Source organism: Oryctolagus cuniculus, chromosome X (assembly GCF_051225735.1).
Source record: "Oryctolagus cuniculus isolate XC-2025 breed Fujian yellow rabbit chromosome X, ASM5122573v1, whole genome shotgun sequence".
NCBI lineage: Eukaryota > Metazoa > Chordata > Mammalia > Lagomorpha > Leporidae > Oryctolagus > Oryctolagus cuniculus.
In genome coordinates this window covers 133,475,723-133,498,417 of record NC_142888.1, presented here as the reverse complement: position 1 = coordinate 133,498,417, position 22,695 = coordinate 133,475,723, and the positions used below count along the sequence as shown (strand labels likewise).

General features: G+C 38.2%; 1 protein-coding gene across 2 annotated transcripts; it reads left to right on the top strand.

Annotated features, from left to right (window-relative positions):
* The first annotated feature begins 2,439 nt into the window (after nucleotides 1-2,439).
* On the top strand, nucleotides 2,440-20,780 carry CLIC2 (CLIC family member 2). Of its 2 annotated transcripts, XM_008249472.4 has the most exons (7): nucleotides 2,546-2,884; nucleotides 5,162-5,224; nucleotides 17,390-17,499; nucleotides 17,625-17,750; nucleotides 18,440-18,546; nucleotides 19,140-19,321; nucleotides 19,886-20,780. In XM_008249472.4, the coding sequence occupies exons 2-7, from the start codon at nucleotides 5,222-5,224 to the stop codon at nucleotides 20,045-20,047; spliced, it is 690 nt and encodes a 229-aa protein (XP_008247694.1). In that variant the 5' UTR covers nucleotides 2,546-2,884; nucleotides 5,162-5,221; the 3' UTR covers nucleotides 20,048-20,780. The 2 variants fall into 2 exon arrangements, with proteins under 2 accessions (XP_008247693.1, XP_008247694.1); XM_008249471.5 differs by lacking the exon at nucleotides 5,162-5,224 and having other exon boundaries at nucleotides 2,440-2,884.
* The last annotated feature ends 1,915 nt before the right edge of the window (nucleotides 20,781-22,695 follow it).

The following is a 22,695-nucleotide window of genomic DNA, read 5'->3' as shown; positions in this document are numbered from 1 at the left end:
ACCACTTGCAATGCCAGCATCCCATATTGGGCACCGGTTTGAGACCTGGCTGCTCTACTTCTGATTCAAGTCTTTGCTATGGCCTGTAAAAGCAGTGGAAGATGGCCCAAGTGCTTGGACCCCTGTAATGTACATAGGAGACTAGAAAGGATTTTTAGTCTCCTGGTTTCAGCCTGGCCCAGTCCCTGCCATTGCAGTCATTTGGAGTGAACCAGTGGATGGAAGATCTCTCTCTCTCTCTCTCTCTAACTCTGCCTTTCAAATAACTAAATAAATCTTTTTTAAAAATACCACCCAAAAAACACAATCCATAAAAGAAAACTTAGACTTCACCAAAATTCAAGATCTTTTCCCTTCAAAAGATGCCAACAATAAAATGCAAGATACAAACTGAAAAAAAGATACTTGCCAATCATATCTGATAAGTATCTAACTTTCAGAAGAATTCTTACAATTCAATAACAAAAAAACACAGTTAAAATAAAAAAAGTGCTTAGTTATTACTGCAAGTCAGATATGCAAATGGCCAACAAACACATGAAAATGTGTTCAACATCATCTTGCAACATGTAAGTAAAACTATTCTGAGATTGTACTTCAAACCCACTAGGAAATCCATTAGAAAGCAAACAAAACAAAGAAAGTAGAAAACATATTATTTTTGAGGATGTGGGGGAAAGGAAATCTTCATACACTTCTTTGGAATGCAAAAGGCTACAGCTTCTTTGGAAATTACTTGTGGTTCCTCTACAAATTAAGCAAAGAATAGCCATATGACCCAGTAATTCCCTTGTAGGTGCATTCTCAAAAGAACTGAAAACAGGTGTTCAAACAAAAATGTGTACACAAATGTTCATAGCAGTGCCATCGGCAACAGCTGAGAGGTAGAAACAATTCAAATGTCCATCCACTAATGATTCAATAAAGAAAATGTAGTACAGCGATACAATGGAATGTTATCCAGCCACGAAAATGAAGGGAATGCTGATTCATGCTACAGAATGGATAATCCTGGGAAATGTTATGGTAAGTGTAAGAACCTAGACACATGAGGCCTCAGAGCATATGATTCCACTTACATGGAATGTCGACAATACATAAATCCAGAGAGAAAGAAAGCAGTAGTGGTTGCCTGCTGCCAGGGTTGTTAATGGGATTTTATTGCAAATGGACGATGGGGATGTCATTGAGATGATGGAAATGTGCTAAAATTGAAATACATGAAATCTGTCCCCTTTGTATTAATAATTTTTTTAAAAAAAGAATGAAACTGACATCTTATGATTTGATTATTATTTTTTAGCCTTGTCTATATTCCTGTGGAACAGTGGCTTTTCTACTTTTTACTTGTTGAACATTGTGGTCAATGATGTAGTCCTATGCTGCCAGTTGCAATGAGTAGATCAGCATCCTGGCACAGAGTAGGCATCCATTGATTGTCTTTGGAGTGACTGAATAAATATGATGAATAGAGCAAACAATAGATGAGCAAGTAGAGTCCAAATATGGCTAAACAAAGAAGTCACACTGGTCCTGCCAGACAGCCAGTCTTAAACTCACCCTAAGGTCAGTGCAGCAGGTGCCCAGACACAAATTCCCTCTCATTTTTCAGAACACTTGGGGAATCAGCAGGCTCTCCCCTCACTCAGAAAAATATCCACCTTAGCTACTCCTTGTCTAATGCCTGCAGGTGTGGCACAGGCTGGGTTTTTCCAAGAGCCTTTTATTCTGTAAAACTTTACACCAGGCAGTGAATGGTGGAGGGTAGTAGGTATACAGTCCATAGGAGCATGGAGGTGGACAGCCTTAGAGGCTGTAGAAAGAGGGTCATGGCTGTGCCCAGCTGGTGGGCCTATGTTCAGTTTGGCTCCAAACAAGAAGAGAATCTTCTCACCAAAGAGTTTTATTAATCCAGAAGTCCCCTCCCCACAGCCCTGGCAGGCAAAAAACACAGCTTCCAGAAACATCGTAGGCACCAAGTGATCATTTTGGATACTTTATTGCTGGGCCTGGAGTTGACAAGCAGGGATACAGAACTACTTGTGGTTCCTAACACAGACACCAAAACAAGGAAGTGATCCATCACAGTCCACACTCCTAAGAAATAAAGAACTGGGTGGAGCACACTAAAGAATCCCCAGACTCAATCACCCCAGTAAACATTCCCTGGCTACAGAAGAGAATTGAAATTTCTAACCCAGAACAGAAATCTGGTTGTGTGAGAAGTAGAATTGGTGGTGGAGACATTTCATGAAATATAATTTTTAACCGTCTTTGATAGTATCATTGGATAAACATCCTTTTCAAAGATAAAAATCCAAGTCATTTCTAACCCCTTTCCTGGAAAAGTTGTCAGATACAGGAATAGCAATGAGGCCCTTTTCTGGGCATGGAGCCCAGGACTCAAACACAAGCACTAGAGAACATCTGGTCTGCCTGATATATAGAAGCTAAAACTCTGTGTGTGTGTGTGTGTGTGTGTGTGTGTGTGTGTTTCTCCTATGCTGACTCATGGCATTAAAACCTATCTGGAAACAGTCCCATCCTTCTAGTCAGCCAGTTTACACCCACCCCTTTTGGCTCCTCCTTGATTCAACTGTTAGGTCAAGAGGAAGAAGGAAAACAAATTCAAGAGCTGCCCTTAAGCATCTAGAAGTTTCTGTGTCCCATCTATTGAGAGGGGAGACTGACCCCAGATCTGACTCAGCCCACTTCAGGCTTGACTCTCAAAGCACCAACATTACTTGAAACTTTGGAAGAAGAGTTCTCGAGTATCGTGGCCTCTGCAGGAAGCAAGGAGTTGACAACTGGCAATAAAGACAGAAATATGGCAGGCTTGAGTCCCAGCCCTCATGCAGATCCTGAAATTGAGCTTTTTGTAAAGGTAAGTTTTTCATCTGTAATAATACTGTGTAGAATATATTATTTCTTGTCACTGGAACTCAGCTTCTTAAAAAAAAGAAATTCTCAAAGTTTGGGCTAGAGATAGGAAAGAATTTTGTAATTTTCCTGACAAAATGCTTTCGGCACTCTCAGATGACAATAGGAAAGCAGATCTCACAGTCAAAATGTCAAGGTGATATGGTGGAAAGATAAGGCCGGCACCAGGGCTCACTAGGCTAATCCTCCGCCTGTGGTGCCGGCACTCCGGGTTCTAGTCCCAGTTGGGGCACCGGTTCTGTCCCGGTTGCCCCTCTTCCAGTCCAGCTCTCTGCTGTGGCCAGGGAAGGCAGTGGAGGATGGCCCAAGTGCTTGGGCTCTGCACCCGCATGGGAGACCAGGAGGAAGCACCTGGCTCCTGGCTTCGGATCCGCGCAGCGTGCTGGCCATAGCGGCCATTTGGGGGGTGAACCAACGGAAGGCAGACCTTTATCTCTCTGTCTCTCTCTCTCACTGTCCAACTCTGCGTGTCCAAAAAAATTTTAAAAAAAGAAACAAGGAAAGATAATAAACTGGTTGGTAGTTAGAACAACTAAACTGTAATTTCAATGGCTTGCTATGTAATCTTAGAAAAATGGCTCCCTCCCCCCAGACCTTTGTCCATCTATACAGCGAATGATAAAGTGATCCATATGGGTTTTCCAGCTCTCAAAACCTGTATTTTATGAGATTGATTTTGGAAGAACTGAAGGTGGAGGAGAGGGCCAAAGAATGGCCAGCAAATCCACTCCCACATATCCCAGACAGAATTTTCTAAAACTCTCTCACAATGGGCAAACCTCACAGCAAAGTCACATGGAACTGTGGGAGAAAACAGTAACCCAAGAGTTTGTATGCCTATTATGTGAGGAGACATTTTAGAATGCTGTGCTTCCTCTTTTTGGTCTATTTTAAAGTTTTTTTTAACATGTCTCAACTTTTCAGAAAAGCACTTTGGAAAGTCCCTAAAACAGGATAAAGAATTATGTGTTTCCAAATTAGCTGATCACATAAAAAATATGAGTTATTATAATTAGAAAGTAAATATTTTCCTAAACCCCTGCTTACATTAACTGTTTTGTTTTTTCCCATGTTCTCACTGACTATTGGAAGTATCCTTGATGATAGTAATAATAACAAGCTCTTATTGTGTGTCTGTCCTTTTACTAAATATTTTACATATATTATCTCATTTATCCTAACGTTAGCTGCATAGTACCAGTTTCATCATCAATAAAAATAGTGATGGTAGTAGTTATTACTATTTTGTTACAATTTTAAGTTATTATGATAGTATAATATCGTCCTCATCATTTCTAGATAAACAAAACAATAAAGTTTAAATAACTTGCCATATATATATATATATATATATACACCTATATACACACCCCCTTTATGGCTTACAAAGACATAAAATAAGAGAATGCTTATCAAATTATTAACTATATCTTGGTCAAATAATACTTTTGCAAGGACATCAACTTGTGTTTTCAAAATTGTTAGAGAGAGATCCTTGAATTCCTGCATAGCAAGGTGATCCAAATAAGTTTTTGCTGGACTATGGGGCATACAAGCTACATTTGTCTCTGGATTGTAGCAAAATATGTGACCTGCTCACACATTAATTTCCTAACTGGCCTTTTGCACCTACCAATTCCATACCAGAGGTAATGTCTCTTCATAGAATAAAGTATTGCTTTTGTCTAAATTGTTCATTAAATTAAATCAGGTAGCTCAAATTAGTCATTGACATTGATCCGTGTGTTGATCTTCATAGAGTTCCCACATTTTGAAGCTAATTTCAGCAGAAGAAGTTAGCAAACCACACATTAGATGAGAATATGTTGAATTAAACAGTAACTTTTAGTTGAAAGTAACTAATCAGTTACTAAGTACTTACTCTAGGTAGGCACTGTGCTAAGTGATTTATCACCGATTTTGTGGATACAAAAGCAGAGAAAAGAGCCATTAAATAACAATAACAACAAAGAGCCATTAAATAACTCATTACATAGTGAGTGAATGGCAGCTATAATTCCAATTCTTTAAAATAGCTATGTCTAATCCTTATACAATTGTTTTCAGTTGGGCAAAAAGTTTTTGACATAATTTTCCAGAATTTCATCAGATGGAATGCTTTAGATGAAAGCTTTTCTAATTACATTGATAAAAATTACAAATTTTCTGGAAGAAACCTGAGTATCATCTGTTTTGCTTTACTTTCACATGCATTTCACAGATCTCCAGAAGTTTCTTGGAAGATACTGGGAAGTGTCATAGGGGTTAAGAAGTTCAAAAAATGGTAATGAGTAAGTTTTTAAAGGATTGCTGTTTACTAGTGATATCCCATTTATAGACAATGTGGTATCTTTCTAAAGATTAAATGAGTCTCTGGTTTCCCCCCAGGCATCTTCCCCATACTGCTGATAGGATCCTTATAAGACATTAATTAATCACTTTCTTGTCACAATTAGAATCTGTATTACACTACCTATGTGTTCCTTGTAGTCTGTGAGGATATTGCCTTTAGGCTCTGAATGATTTAGATAAGGTTTATATACAGAAACCAAGAACAACAACAACAAAAAAAGAAACCAAGAACAAAATTTTATAACACAAATTTCATTTTATCTAAATGCAGGACTCAGTGGTTTATTGTTCGTTGTTAAATGGAAAGTTTGCACCTTTCTGATTGGTCTTTTGTAGATTTGCACACAAAATCCACAAAATGGAATGTAACATTTGGACCAAAATTCAGAATGTAGTGCTTTTGTGAAAGCTTTTTTTTTAAAAGATTTTATTTATTTATTTGAGAGGTAGAGTTACAAACAGTGAGAGGGAGAGACAGAGAGAGAGGTCTTCTATCCACTGATTCACTCCCCAAATAGCCGCAACAGCTGGAGCTGAGCCGATCTGAAGTCAGGAGCCAGGAGATTCCTCCAGATCTCTGACATGGGTGCAGGGGCCCAAGCACTTGGGCCATCTTCTACTGCTTTCCCAGGCCATAGCAGAGAGCTGGATCGAAAGAGGAGCAGCTGGGACTAGAACCGGCGTCCATATGGGATGCCGACACCGCAGGTGGAGGATTAATCCACTACACCACAGTGCCAGCCCCTGTGAAAAGCATTTTAAATTGTGCATGGAGGGGCCCATGTTGTGCAGCAGGTAAAGCTGCTGCCTACAGCTCTGGCATCCCATATGTGTGCCGGTTTCTGTCCCACCTGTTCCACTTCCAATTCAGCTCCCTGATAATGCACCTGGAAAAGAAGTGGAAAGTGGCCCAAGTGTTTTGGCCCCTGCCACAAACGTGGGAGACCCAGATGGAGCACCTGGCTCCCAGATCCAGCCTGGCCTAGCCCTGCCTGTTGTGGCCACCTGGAGAGTGAACCGACAGATGGAAGATCTCTCTCTCTCTCTCTCTCTCCCCCCTCTATCTCTGTCTCTGTAATTCTTTCAAATAAATAAATCCTTTTGTTAAAATGTGCACAGAAAGAGGGAAGAGTTGATATTCTTTGAATGTTCAGACCATTTTCAGGCTCTACTAGAACTATCATAAAGACTAATTTATTTTTAAAATCTAATAAAACTACCAGATAGAAGAAAGCTATGTTTAAAAGTGTGAGTTTTAGACTGTATACTTCAGGATTTTCTAAATGCAAAGAGTATGTATTTCATCAATTTCTCACCTGTAAAATGAGGATAATACCTCAATTCTTATTGTGAAGATTAAATGAAATAAATTTGTAAAGGATGGTGGCTGCTATCATGGTAAACACTCAACAAATGTTAGCTACTGCAGCTATTTTTATCATGCTATCAAAAATACAAAAAGTTTTTTTGGTGAATGATCACATCCTGTCTTTGTGAGCTAAAGATACTTAAATGATAAGTAATTTGTCAATCAGACTATGAAATTTATTTCCTAAAGTTTTTTGTGCTGGCACTTTAAATCAGAGTAGCACAAACAGAAAAAAAAATCTTAAGCTTTCCTGTAAAACTTTATTGCATTTCCCCCACACCTCATTGTTTTGACTCTCTTTTTGCCAAGTGGGATCCACCCTTCCTGTTGTATCTATTACTAGACTTTCTTCTTCTTCCTGCCTCCTACCCTAATCACGTTTCCACTGACTAAACCCAGTTCTGATTGGATCTGAAGTATGAATTCTGTTAAAAAGGAAATGCAGCTGCCAAGGTTGGTTGGCTCCTCTCATCCCTATTCATTCCCTGACATCATGAAAAAGCAACAACAAAAATAATATCCTCTGTCACACCCACTGCCAAGGAAAAGAAAATTTGTCAAAAAATTGAAATTATTGCCAGGATTTCTGGAACCTTAATGTTGCTACAAATAACACATCAGAGCAATTTTAAGTTAACATACCCTGCAGATCAGAGGCAAAAGAGAAAAAGAAAACTATTCAAGAGATGAGACATACTGATAGCTTGGACTTCAGTTGCCGGGTAGTACTTGACAGATACTGAGCATCAGATAAACATGGAGTGCATGCATGAATGAAATAATAACCATAGCAAAAGAGATACATTAACTTACTTAGGTAAAATTAAGGTAAAACTGATAGCAATTCATGTTGGGTTCATGACAGAAAGGTGATTCTCATATGCACATATGGGATGTTGGCACCACAGTTGGCACCTGCTGTGCCACAGCACTGGCCCCAGTATACTATTTTTCTAGGGCTTTCATTTCTTTTGGGTAAATATCTAAGATTTAAACTTGGCGTCATATGATAGAAACATCTATGATATTGACATACTCTTTTATAAAGCTGTTGTACAATTTTATACTCCACACATAGTATATGAGAGTACCAGTTGCTCCATGTCCACTTGGTGTTATCGGTCATTTTCATTTCTGTTATTCTATTATATTTATAATATTATCATATTGTGATTTTACCTTACATTTCTGTAACGATCATCTTTTTGTGTTTTTTTTTATCATCTGTGTATCTTCTCTTGTAAAGTGTTCAGATACCTTATCCATTTTTTTTAAGATTTTATTTATTTATTTGAAAGTCAGAGGTACACAGAGAGAGAAGGAGAGGCAGAGAGAAAGACAGAGAGGTCTTCCATCCGCTGGTTCACTCCATAATTGACCTAAACAGAAAGAGCTGCGCTGATCTGAAACCAGGAGCCAGGAGCTTCCTCCAGGTCTTCCCACGCAGGTGCAGGGGCCCAAGGACTTGGGCCATCTTCCACTGCTTTCCCAGGCCACAGCAGAGCTGGATCAGAAGTGGAGCAGCCAGCCGGCGCCGCGGCTCACTAGGCTAATCCTGCGCCTTGCGGCACCAGCACACCAGGTTCTAGTCATAGTCGGGGCACCAGATTCTGTCCCGGTTGCCCCTCTTCCAGGCCAGCTCTCTGCTGTGGCAGGATGGCCCAGGTGCTTGGGTCCTGCACCCCATGGGAGACCAGGATAAGTAGCTGGCTCCTGCCATTGAATCAGCGCGGTGTGCTGGCCGCAGCGCACCGGCTACGGCAGCCATTGGAGGGTGAACCAACGGCAAAGGAAGACCTTTCTCTCTGTCTCTCTCTCTCACTGTCCACTCTGCCTGTCAAAAAAAAAAAAAAAAAAAGTGGAGTAGCCAGGTCTCCTCCCAGCGTCCATATTGGATGCCGACAGTGCAAGCGGAAGCTTTATCCGCTATGCCACAGCACCAGCCCTGATACCTTATCCATTTTAAAAGTTGGATAGTTGGTTATTGAGTTGTAGAGTGAGAGTTCTTTATTCACAGTCTTATATATTGAGGATACATGCTGTGTTTCATTTTCTTTTTTTTTAACTTTTATTTAATGAATATAAATTTCCAAAGTACGATTTATGGATTACAATGGCTTCCCCCACATACCGTCCAACCCACCCACTACCCTCCCCCCTCCCACTCCCTCTCCCCTTCCATTCACATCAAGATTCATTTTCGATTATCTTAATATACAGAAGATCAGCTTAGTATACATTAAGTAACGATTTCAACAGTTTGCTCTCACACAGAAACATAAAGTGAAAAATAATAGATGATTTTTTTTAAGTGATGATGAAATCAGATCAGACCTATTGTCATGTTTAATCCCAGTGAGAGTCAAGTTGGGAGTTGATAATTTCTTTTTTTTTTTTTTTTACAGAGGATCAGTTTAGTATACATTAAGTAAAGATTTCAACAGTTTGCACCCCCATGAAAACACAAAGTGAAATATATTGTTTGAGTACTCGTTATAGCATTAAATCTCAATACACAGCACATTAAGGACAGAGATCCTACATGAGGAGTAAGTGCACAGTGACTCCTGTTGTTGACTTTACAAATTGACACTCCTGTCTATGGCATCAGTAGTCTCCCTATGCTCTGGTCATGAGTTTCCAGGCTATGGAAGCCCTCTGAGTTCTCCGATTCTTATCTTGTTTAGACAAGGTCATAGTCAAAGTGGAGGTTCTCTCCTCCCTTCAGAGAAAGGTACCTCCTTCTTTGAAGACCTGTTCTTTCCACTGGAATCTCACTCGCAGAGATCTTTTGCCAGAGTGTCTTGGCTTTCCATGCCTGAAATACTCTCATGGGCTTTTCAGCCAGATCTGAATGCCTTTAGGGCTGATTCTGAGGCCAGAGTGCTATTTAGGACATCTGCCATTCTATGAGTCTGCTGAGTATCTCACTTCCCATGTTGGATCACTCTCCCCTTTATTTATTCCATCGGTTAGTGTTAGCAGGTACTAGACTTGTTTATGTGCTCCCTTTGACTCTTAGTCCTTTCATTATGATCAATTGTGAACTGAAATTGATCACTTGGAATAGTGAGATGGCATTGGTGCATGCCACCTTGATGGGATTGAATTGGAATCCCCTGGTATGTTTCTAACTCTACCATTTGGGGCAAGTCAGCTTGAGCATGTCCCAAATTATACATCTCTTCCCTCTCTTATTCCCACTCCTATGTTTAACAGGGATCACATTTCAGTTAATTTTTAACACTTAAGAATAACTGTGTATTAATTACAGAATTAAACCAGTCATATTAAGTAGAACAGACAAAAAAACTACTAAGAGGGATAATGTATTAAGTTGTTCATTAACAGTCAGGGCTATGCTGATCAAGTCACCGTTTCCCATAGTGTCCGTTTCACTTCAGGAGGTTTCCTTTTTGGTGTTCAGTCAGTTGTCACCAATCAGGGAGAACATATGGTATTTGTCCCTTTGGGACTGGCTTATTTCACTCAGCATGATGTGTTCCAGATTCCTCCATTTTGTTGCAAATGACTCGCTTTCGTTGTTTCTTACTGTGGTATAGTATTCTAAAGAGTACATATCCCATAATTTCTTTATGCAGTCTACCGTTGATGGGCATTTAGGTCGGTTCCAGGTCTAAGCTATTGTGAATTGAGCTGCAATAAACATTAGGGTGCAGACCGCTTTTTTGTTTGCCAATTTAAATTTCTTTGGGTAGATTCCAAGGAGTGGGATGGCTGGGTTTTATCGTAGGGTTATATTCAGGTTTCTGAGGAATCTCCAGACAGACTTCCACAGTGGCTTGACCAGTGTGCATTCCCACCAACAGTGGGTTAGTGTCCCTTTTTCCCCACATCCTCGCCAGCATCTATTGTTGGTAGATTTCTGAATGTGAGCCATTCTAACCGGGGTGAGGTGAAACCTCATTGTGGTTTTGATTTGCATTTCCCTGATTACTAATGACCTTGAACATTTTTTCATGTGCCTGTTGGCCATTTGGATTTCCTCTTTTGAAAAATGTCTATTGAGGTCCTTGGCCCATCTCTTAATTGGGTTGTTGGTTTTGTTTTTGTGGAGTTTCTTGATCTCTTTGTAGATTCTGGTTATTAACCCTTTATCTGTTGCATAGTTTGCAAATATTTTTTCCCATTCTGTCGGTTGTCTCTTCACTCTCCTGACTGTTTCTTTTGCAGTACAGAAACTTCTCAATTTGATGGAATCCCAATAGTTGATTTTGGCTTTGACTGCCTGTGCCTCCCGGGTCTTTTCCAGAAACTCTTTGCCTGTGCCAATATCTTGAAGGGTTTCTCCAATGTTCTCTAGTAACTTGATGGTGTCAGGTCGTAGATTTAGGTCTTTAATCCATGTTGAGTGGATTTTTGTGTAAGGTGTAAGGTAGGGGTCTTGCTTCATGCTTCTGCACGTGGAAATCCAGTTTTCCCAGCACCATTTATTGAATAGACTGTCCTTGCTCCAGGAATTGGTTTTAGATCCTTGATCAAATATAAGTTGGCTGTAGATGTTTGGGTTGATTTCTGGTGTTTCAATTCTGTTCCATTGGTCTATCCATCTGTTTCTGTACCAGTACCATGCTGTTTTGATTACAACTGCCCTGTAGTATGTCCTGAAATCTGGTATTGTGATGCCTCCGGCTTTGTTTTTGTTGTACAAGATTGCTTTAGCTATTCGAGATCTCTTGTGCCTCCATATAAATTTCAGCACCAATTTTTCCAGATCTGAGAAGAAGGTCTTCGGTATCTTGATTGGTATTGCATTGAATTTATAAATTGCTTTTGGGAGAATGGACATTTTGATGATATTGATTCTTCCAATCCATGAGCATGGAAGATTTTTCCATTTCTTGATATCCTCCTTTATTTCTTTCTTTAAGGTTTTGTAATTTTCATCGTAGAGATCTTTAACGTCCTTGGTTAAGTTTATTCCAAGGTATTTGATTGTTTTTGTAGCTATTGTGAATGGGATTGATCTTAGAAGTTCTTTCTCAACCATGGCATTGTCTGTGTATACAAAGGCTGTTGATTTTGTGCATTGATTTTATACCCTGCTACTTTGCCGAAATCTTCTATGAGTTCCAATAGTCTCTTAGTAGAGTTCTTTGGGTCCCCTAAATAAGGAATCATATCATCTTCAAAGAGGGATTGTTTGAGTTCTTCCTTCCCAATTTGTATCCCTTTAATTTCTTTTTCTTGCCTAATAGCTCTGGCTAGAACCTCCAGAACTATATTGAATAGCAGTGGTGAGAGTGGACATCCCTGTCTGGTACCAGATCTCAGTGGAAATGCTTCCAACTTTTCCCCATTCAATAGGATGTTGGCTGTGGGTTTTTCATAGACTGCTTTGATTGTATTGAGGAATGTTCCTTCCAAACCCAGTTTGCTTAGAGTTTTCATCATGAACGGGTGTTGTATTTTATCAAATGCTTTCTCGGCATCTATTGAGATAATCATATGGTTTTTCTTCTGCAGTCTGTTAATGTGGTGTATCACATTGATTGTCTTGCGCACATTAAACCATCCCTGCATACCAGGGATAAATCCCACTTGGTCTGGGTGGATGATCTTTCTGATGTGTTGTTGCATTCTATTGGCGAGAATTTTATTGAGGATTTTTGCATCTATGTTCATCAGGGATATTGGTCTGTAATTCTCTTTCAGTGCTGCATCTTTTTCCGGCTTAGGAATTAAGGTGATGCTGGCTTCATAGAAAGAATTTGGGAGGATTCCCTCTTCTTCGATTGTTCTGAATAGTTTGAGAAGTATTGGAGTTAGTTCTTCTTTAAATGTCTGGTAGAATTCAGCAGTGAATCCATCTGGTCCTGGGCTTTTCTTTGTTGGGAGGGCCTTTATTACTGATTTCAATTTCTGTCTCAGTTATGGGTCTGTTTAGGTTTTCTATGTCTTCCTGGTTCAATTTAGGTAGGTTGCATGTGTCCAGGAATCTATCCATTTCTGATAGGTTTCCCTGTTTGCTGGCATACAAATCCTTGTAGTAATTTCTGATGATTCTTTTTATTTCTGTGGTGTCTGTTGTTACGTTTCCTTTTTCATCTCTGATTTTATTGATTTGGGTCTTTTCTCTTCTTTTTTTAGTTAGTTGGGCCAATGGGGTGTCAATTTTGTTTATTTTTTCAAAAAACCAGCTCCTCGTTTGGCTGATTTTTTGTAATGTTTTTCTTGATTCAATCCTGTTGATTTCTTCTCTGATTTTAATTATTTCTCTTCTCCTACTAGATTTGGGTCTGGTTTGCTGTAGGTTTTCTAGATCCTTGAGGTGAATTGAAAGCTCATCTATTTGTTGCCTTTCCAATTTCTTGATGTAGGCACCTATTGATATAAACTTTCCTCTTAACACTGCTTTTGCTGCGTCCCATAAGTTTTGGTATGTTGTGCTGTTATCCTCATTTACTTCCAGAAAGTTTTTGATTTCTCTTTTGATTTCTTCTATGACCCATTGTTCATTCAGGAGCATGTTGTTCAATCTCCATGTGTTTGCGTATGCTCTAGGGATTCCTGAGTTGCTAATTTCCAACTTCATTCCTTTATGGTCTGAGAAGCTGCATGGTATGATTCTAATTCTTTTGAATTTGCTGAGACTTGCTTTATGGCCTAGTATGTGGTCAATCCTAGAGAAGGTTCCATGTACTGCTGAGAAGAATGTAAAATCTTTAGCTGTAGGATTGAAAGTTCTGTATAAATCTGTTAGATCCATTTGGGCTATAGTGTCGTTTAAATCTACTGTATCCTTGTTGATCTTCTGTCCTATTGATCTGTCTATTTCTGAGAGTGGAGTATTGAAGTCCCCCAGTACTATTGTATTGGGGTCTAAGTCTCCCTTTAAGTCCGTTAACAAATCTTTTAGATAAACCGGTGCCCTGTAGTTAGGTGCATATACATTGATAATTGTTATATCTTCCTGTTGAATTGATCCCTTAATCATTATGTAGTGTCCCTCTTTGTCTCTCTTAACGGTTTTTGTGGTAAAGTTTATGTTGTCTGAAATTAAGATGGCTACGCCTGCTCTTTTTTCATTTCTGTTGGCATGGTATATCTTTTTCCAGCCTTTCACTTTCAATCTGTATGGATCTTTGTTGGAAAGATGAGTTTCTTGTAAGCAGCAAATAGATGGGTTTTGTTCCTTAACCCAATCAGCCAATCTGTGTCTTTTAACTGGATAGTTCAGGCCATTCACGTTCAATGTGACTAATGATAAGTGGTAACTTTGCCCTGCCATTTGCCAAAGATAAGTTCTAATATATGCTTTGAATTCCCTGTGATCTTTTGCTGTGAGCTTTCCTTCCTTGGTTTCCTTCCTTTACCTTCTTTCATATTGATGACCGTGTTTCTGTGTTTCTGTGTGGAACACATCTTTAAGCATCTTTTGCAGGGCTGGACGAGTGGCAACAAATTCTTTCCATTTCTGTTTGCTATGAAAAGTCTTTATTTCACCTTCATTCACAAATGATAGCTTTGCAGGATATAATATTCTGGGCTGGCAGTTTTTCTCTCTTAGTACCTGGGCTATATCTCGCCATTCCCTCCTGGCTTGTAGAGTTTCTGATGAGAAGTCAGCTGTGAGTCTGATTGGAGATCCTCTGAGAGTAATCTGAAGTTTCTCTCTTGCACATTTTAGGATCTTTTCTTTATGTTTCACTGTGGAGAGTTTAATTACAACGTGTCGTGGTGAGGGTCTCTTTTGGTCATGTTTATTAGGGGTTCTGTGAGCTTCCTGTACTAGGATTTCTCTGTCCTTCTCCAAACCTGGGAAATTTTCTGCTAATATCTCACTAAAAAGGCCTTCTAATCCTTTCTCCCTCTCCATGCCTTCAGGAACTCCTAGAACCCGAATGTTGTTTTTTTTAATAGTATCCTGAAGATTCCCGACAATATGTTTTAGATTCCTAATTTCCTCTTCTTTTCTTTGGTCTGACTGTATCCTTTCCTGTTCTCTGTCTTCTAAGTCCGATATTCTCTCTTCTGCTTCACCCATTCTGTTTGTAAGGCTCTCTATTGTGTTTTTCATTTGATCTATTGAATTCTTCACTTCAGTCACTATCCCAGTTTCCTGTTGTACTAGTTGTTTCGTTTCATTTTTATTCCTCCTTAATATTTCATTTTCACGAGAGAGATTTTCTATCTTGTCCATTAAGGATTTCTGTAGTTCAAGAATTTGTTTTTGAGAACTTCTTAATGTTCTTATCAATTTTTTGAGATCTGCTTCTTGCATTTCTTCTATATCATCATCCTCATAATCTTGAATTGGGGTGTCTTTTTCATTTGAGGGCTTCATGGTGACTTCCTTGTTTTTATTACCTTGGTTTTTGTGTTTGTTATTTGGCATATTGGAGATATTTGGTTTCTTCACTGTGGTGCTTTTTCTTGTTATACTATGACTCTAGATTAAGTGGACTATCTGTTTTTGATGGAGCCTTAGGGCTTGAGATGGGTGTGGCCTGAGAGCTCTGTTTGGTGTGCCAAAGGTGACACTCCCAGGTTAGGCGTGATAAACCTCTCTCTCTCTCTCTTTCTTTTTTTTTTTTTTTTTGATTCAAAAGGGAAGTTATTCTGCACAGCTGAACAAATTGGAGGTAGTTAGCAGGCAAATTATATACCCACAGGAGCCAGAGATCAGAAGCTCTTTCCCAAGGACCACACAAGGAATCTGTTCGGCCCTTAGAGTGGGCTCAAATTCTCCTTCAGTCTCCCACTGGCTTGCCAAAGTTACGGAATTGTAGCATCTCTGGAGAGTGCTCACGTGAATTCCGTGAGTTCTCTCCCCCACCGTCTCTTTTTTCACAGTCTCAGTTCAGTAGCACCACAAATTTACTAGGTCCTAATCTCCTGTTAATTCGCCCCGCCCAGAGTCAGGTTTTTCTGCTAGGCTCAGGGCCGGTGCAGACCTGAGGTCGCTCTGCTTATGACGTATGTCCAAGATGGCGCCTGCTCTTTGTCTTGCTCGCCCTTGAGAGGTGAGCAGAGAGAGAGAAACCCGTGTCCGTACCAGTCACCTCTCTCTCTTCCAGTTAGCCTGGTGATGTTCCCCCCCTCCCCGGGGGTCGTTCCCTCTAGTCTCCTCTCTCCGCTTGCCTGCCGGTGTCTCGGGCTCACCTCACGTTCCAACGGCTCAGTCCCGCAGCTCGGCTTGCGCAGCTCGGTCCCGCGGCTCGGCTTCCGCGCGGTGGGCGACCTTGTTCTCCCAGTAGGTCCTCCGATTCACGACCACTCAATCCAGAAGGGTTTCCTCTGCAATATTTTCCTGGTTCTTTTTTCTGAGGCTACCGTAACTCCCCTTTTATTAAACTAAATTTTCTCAGACTATCGGTGCGCGCCCTCACTATTCCGCCATCTTGGCTCCGCCCCCTCATTTTCTTAATAGTTCTTTTGAAAAGCAAAAGATATTAGCTTTGAAGTATCCCAACTTACTGATTTTTTTTTATTCTCTCCTTTACTCTTTGAATCCCAGTCACATTGACCTTTTGCAATACCTATCCACGTAATATTCCCTCTGGTTAAAATACCCTATTTATGCCCATTTGCCCGGTTAACTCCTATCATCTTTTGAACTCAGTTTGAATGCCATTTCATGAGGAAAGGCCTTCACTGACAGACTTCACATAGAATTCTCTGGGTTTTTCTGTTACACACTGATAAAGTGAACTTCCTTCCTTCAAAACATGTATCTCTATTTAAAACTGAAAGTTAATTTGGGATAATATTTTTATTATAGTATCTGATCTTATTATATATAATTCCTGGTGTATATTTAAAGGTAAGTATTTTGTAAGTGAATATTCATTGAGTGAATGAATCAATAGAGGATCCACAAATAAATTCAATACATATAAAATATCAAAGTAGAAAAGTGTGCCATACTCAAACAATAGGGAAAATATTTCTTTATTTTAAAAAGTTCACAGACATAAAAATGATACATGTTTATGGGGTACTATGTGATGTTTTGATTTTTGTATACATTGTGTAATGCCCAACCAGTATAAATATCTGAAGCATTTAATGTTTGTTTATGGTGAAAATATGCAAAATCCTTTCTTCTAATTTGTTTACTTTTTTAAAATAAGTATGAATTTTTAAAATTTATTTGAAACTCAGAGTTGCACAGAGAGAGACAGAGAGACAGAGAGACAGAGAGAGTGGTCTTCCATCCACTGGTTCATTCCCTGATTGGCTGCAACAGCCGCAGCTGCACTGATCCGAAGCCAGGAGCCAGGAGCTTTTTATGGGTCTCCCACGTGGGTGCAGGGGCCCAAGGACTTGGGCCACCCTCTGCTGCTTTCCCAGGCCATAGCAGAGAGCTGGATCAGAAGTAGAGCAGCCGGGACTCAAACTGGTGCCCATATGGGGTGCTGGCACTGCAGGAGCCGGCCCCAGCATTCTTGTTTTAAAGATTAATCCTAAAGACATAATCTCAGAAGTGGAAGAAATTTTTGGACACTCTAAATACCCATCAATAAGAAAATTATTATATAAATTCTAGTAACATAACATTTATAATACTTTTGTGCTCATGACACTTGTAATTTTGTGTATATTGAGATTATTGGATTCATTATATCTCTCTGATCATAAATGATAGAATTCATGGGATTAGGACTTCCAACTGTCTCCAGCAGCTAGCTCGTTTCCCAGCAGGCACTCAATACATATTTGTTAAACAAATGAATGAGCTGAGGTCTTTCTTTTTCTTATTAGGCTGGTAGTGATGGGGAAAGTATTGGAAATTGTCCCTTTTGCCAACGCCTTTTCATGATCCTCTGGCTTAAAGGAGTTAAATTCAATGTGACTACTGTTGACATGACCAGGTAAGAGAAATCATGACATGTAAAATTCTGGGGATTGAGATCAGTAGACAGCAATATATTGTTGGTCTTTGTATAACGTGTACTTTATTTAGAAGTCTAACTCTGTTTATTTTCAACAATTATAGAAAACCTGAAGAACTTAAAGACTTAGCCCCAGGTACCAATCCTCCATTTCTGGTGTATAACAAGGAATTAAAAACAGACTTCATTAAAATTGAAGAGTTTTTAGAACAGACACTAATTCCTCCAAGGTACAGCACTTTACAGGATACTATTTTACTTAAGATATTGGGATACTGGCCTATTTATTGCATATTGAGGATTCTTACTAATTCAAAAGTGGACAGTTAAGTTTTTGTATGTCATGGCCTTTGTGAATGAAGCTGCAGTGAGCATGAGGTACAGATAACTCCATGAGGTACTGCTTTTTTGTTGAATAACTTTCCGTACTTATTTGTGATTGTGTTATTTTCTTATTTATTATCACATTGTTTTTGAGTTATGATAAATGAACTTTATATTACTAAGAGAATGATATCTTGGCTATGTTTTTCCCTCTTTCTTATGCTCTTTAATCTTTCATCTGTTTTATAAGTTACAGTATTTGAAACCATATTTTTCTCTGAACATGCATTGTATTACAACCACATCTTCTTCCAAATAGGCTTTTAAGGGTGTCAGAATCTAAAAACCATTTGAAACAAGATTTCTACAAGTAAATAAACATCAAATTCTAGACAACTGATTGCCTAGTGAACTTGAGAAATTAAAGTGTTGTGAAATTCAGAAAAAGATATATATTTCTACTAACAGACTTCTGAGGACCTTCAATTTCCAGCACAATTTCCTAAGATTTTCATTCTCAGTGTAGTGCAAGTGAAGACACCTGGTCTCTGCCTTGGTATGTGTAAATGAGAGTCCACTTGTGCTTCTTTCTAAGGTATCCTCGCCTGAGTCCCAAGTACAAGGAGTCCTTTGATGTGGGCTGTAATCTCTTTGCTAAGTTTTCTGCATACATTAAGAATACACAGAAGGAGGCAAATAAGAGTAAGATACCTTTCTTTAAACTTCTATTTTTCTCACTCACTTGCCCACTCTCAACCAAAGTAAGATTTTTCTGATATGTAGCACATATTGGAGAACACCTTACTCTTCCTCTCACTTTCTATTCTCTACTCTAAAATTCCCTTCCATGAAGTTGTATTAGATTTAGAACGCACAATTCAATACAGCAATTACCAATTTAGCTCAATTAAAGTCTTGACATGCCAGGTGTCAACTAACTGCAGGATTATGTACCTTTAAGGTTTTTTAAAACATGGCATCTTCCACGTCTGAGAAATATTCTTATGTTGATATAGTATCCTCCAAGTCATGAGAGCTATATCCCCTATTACAGTTTCTGACTCTTCTGTATTGGATAAAATATATTGATTTTCTTTCTTTCTTTGACTTTCCTACCAATGCACCTCCCAAGGAAAGTTCAAAATGTTTGCACTCACTGTTTATCTGACTCTGTTTTATCAGTGGGTAGTTGAAGAGCTAGTGTAAGTAATGTGTTATAGAGAGGTCTAAAGGTGTGAAAAGCATATTGAGAAAACAATACATTTATAAGGAACCCTATGACTTAATTTCCTCAGATTTTGAAAAATCTCTGCTCAGAGAATTTAAGCGCCTTGATGACTACTTAAACACCCCACTTTTGGATGAAATTGATCCAGACAGTCATGAGGAATTCACAGTTTCCAGAAGATTGTTCTTGGATGGGGATCACATGACATTGGCTGACTGCAGCTTGTTACCCAAATTGAACATTATTAAAGTAAGTATAGGGAATACCGCACAGGAAGGGAGTTGCCAGCATGATGTACAGTGACCTTCTTGTTTCTTTTTCCTGAATTGGATAGTGTTTTCTACCATCTTGTCTATAAAACAAGGATAACAATATTACCTATTTCACATAATTGTGGAGAGAATTCAATAAATTAAAGCACATAAAATACTTAGAACAGAGCCTATCATCATAGCAAATGATAAACAAATATTTGTTAAATAGAATGCACATAGAACTTACTTTTTGTGTCCTATGTCAGACATAAAGAAAGAAACTCTTGATCTACTTGGGGAGGGAATATGTGCTCCTTCTCTGTGCTCCCTTCCTCTATAAGGCATCGATATGAACATGATTGTAAGCATATAGGTTTGTTTGAATTCACAGAGAAAACATTAAAATGCTAAATTCAATAATCTTTAAATTTATTTTGTACTTTTTGTGCAGAGGTATATTCAACGATCATGACTTTTGAGATGTGCTCCTACAGAGTAGGCATGTTACTGATTCCTTTTATCACCAATTTCTTTTTCCTCTTTTTTTTTTAAATCCTAGGTTGCTGCCAAGAAATACCGTGACTTTGACATACCAGAAGAATTCTCAGGAGTCTGGCGCTATCTCCACAATGCATATGCTCGTGAAGAATTTACCCACACATGTCCTGAAGACAAAGAAATTGAAAATACCTATGCAAGTGTAGCTAAACAGAGTAGTTAAGACAGCTCATTCAGATGAAAAATCTTTATTTTTACATTTCATTTGTCATATTAGAAAGGTTTTTTGAAATAAGAATGTGAGAAATACTGTTTTGCTTCTCCAACTCCTATGAAAAAGAACTCTTATTTCCTTTATCTAGTTAGCCATAACAATATGTCCACTGTGTATTTTAGAGGTCTTCATATTTTCACCTCATTTCCTTTTTTCCTATAGTGAATTATTGCAATATTGAAAGATGTAGAAATCATCAAGATCCTTTGCCCTTTGCTTGAATTCCTAGAATGCATGATGAGTAAGCTAAATAGATGTCTGATGTTATAAATGACTTAAGTAGAACCACAATCTCCAACTGCTGCCTAGAAATATTTCCATCTACATCTTTAAAACAATTTTACATTTTGTTATTTAAATACATACATCAGTTTACTGCTGGTATGAATAATGAAATTAGCATAGCAGAGAGGCAAATTCTAAAAATGTTCTAAAAAATCAGCTCTGTTCTTGGGTCTTTCCCACCCACATGGGAGAGCTGGTGGGCATCTGAGGTGTAAACCAGCAGATGGAAAAATCTCTCTCTCTCTCTCTCTCTGCCTTTCAAATGAATAAAAATAAAGAAATAAAATTGAAAAATAGACAAACAATATCAGAAGCAAATATATGGCAAAGTTACAAAATCAATTGGAGTTTTCATTCATAAAAATAAAAAAGAAACAAAATTTTGGCTGACCAAAAAGTCTTGTTGTTGTACATAAAATGATAAGGTACACAGTCCTTAGAAGATAATCACTAAATGTTCTATAGAACTTGAAGTGTTACATTACTATATGAATTCAGTTTCATATTAAAATATTTTTAAATCATATAAAGAATAAACAAGCAGAAATGCATATTCAAAAAAGGAAAATATATGGTTATGATTACCTTTGGTCAAAGAGTGGAGTTTGATAAAATTTGGAAGTAGTGTCTTAACAGGTTCAAAGAAAAGTACTGTCCTTGAAAACCACAGAACCAAAATGAATGTATAGTGAAATTGCACATGGAGTTGATAGTGGGGTGTGACTTCTATGAACAGCTCAGATCCTTCCAATTTCACTAATATGATTTCTGAAAGTACAGTTTTTTAAGATTTTTTTTAATTTTAAGGAGCAAAATTTGTCAATATCATGCTCTGAAACTCATTAACAGAAGCCATTTTTACAAATATGAGGATAAAATATGTCAGAGCAGGTGTTTAGTCCAGCAGTTAAGATGCCCATGTGCCATAGCTTAAGTTTGATTCCTGGCTCTGGCTCACGACTTCAGATTCCTTCTAATGCAGACCCTTGGAGGCAGTGGTAATGGTTCAAGTAATTTGGTTCCTGCCATCTGCATGGGAGACCTGGATTGAGTTATAGATGGGAGTGTTCTCATTTTCTGCCACTTCCCCCCAACAAATGTTTTTAAAAATAAAATATGTCACCAGTAAGTTCCAGAATATAGCCAAGATAAGCATTTGTGACCAGTGAATGATTATCCAATTCCACAGGTACTAATGCAGCTCAGGATTATTCTCCTGGACAAAAGAATTATTACCCATTTTAAAGGCTAGAGGGGGCTCCCAGGGCTAGAGAAAATGTACCCCAGACTAGCCTCACTTCCTATTATCTTCTTAGATGATATCAATATACTTCAATTCAGTAAGTGCTTATAGAAAATGTACTATTATTATTTATTTAATCTTCACAAAACCTCTTTAAGGTATATAAAAGTAAAGTTTTCAAATTGTTTATTCATGAAAGAACCAACAAGAAGAGGAAATATCATTTTAAAGAGTATCAGAAGATTACTGATTTATATAGTCAAGAAAGTATACTGGCAAATGATAAATTAACTGGCTAACTTTCTGAGGGGGCAATAAGACATTTTTTCTTTGTGGTTATGCTCTCTGTGATGCTATAAAATCACAATAATATATCGATTTATCTATATTTATAATTCTAACCTTGTAAGCCTCAAAAACAATTTTTATCACTTTTATATTTTTAATCAATTAATTTAACATTCATCTGTCAGTATTCCCTTCTGACTGCTTATGTAAATCTCCATTTTCATACTCTTTAAGTGGCTATTAGAAAATTGTCTAGTGTAGCATCAAAATGTCAACCAAGCATTACTTTATATTTTCTATGTTTGGGATAATTGTTTTTATTTTGCAAGTAGCTGTTCTAATTATGCCCAGTTTATAAATAAGAAAATATAGACCCAGAGTAGTTTAGTCATTATTATTTTATTTTTACCAGTGAGAAAAACCAAAGTTCAAATAGGTTACATGTCCAGTCCAATCCCACTCATCTAGTGAGTGATAGAGTTGTGATTTGAATCCAAACATTTAGCAATAAGATATTCTGCTGCACATCAAAGGGTTGTTTCCTATTCTCAGAAAACGCACAGTTTAATAATGAAGACAATTAGACATGCAGCTACATGTATATTATATATATATATATATATATGAAAAGGGCTAAGCAGATGGTTATATAACAAAATTATATCCTTCTGTGTTCATTCAGCTACTATGGAAAACAGTATGGGGTTTCCTTGGAAAACTAACACTAAAACTACCATATGATCCTGCAGCCCACTACTGGGTATATATTCAAGGGAAATGA

Bases quoted from the DNA above. Each gene is read 5' to 3' on its own strand.
- CLIC2 (XM_008249471.5), top strand. From the start codon at position 2,828: ATGGCAGGCTTGAGTCCCAGCCCTCATGCAGATCCTGAAATTGAGCTT. The intron at 17,500-17,624 runs GTAAGAGAAATC...CAACAATTATAG, and splicing joins ACTACTGTTGACATGACCAG to AAAACCTGAAGAACTTAAAG. The intron at 18,547-19,139 runs GTAAGATACCTT...TAATTTCCTCAG, and splicing joins ACAGAAGGAGGCAAATAAGA to ATTTTGAAAAATCTCTGCTC.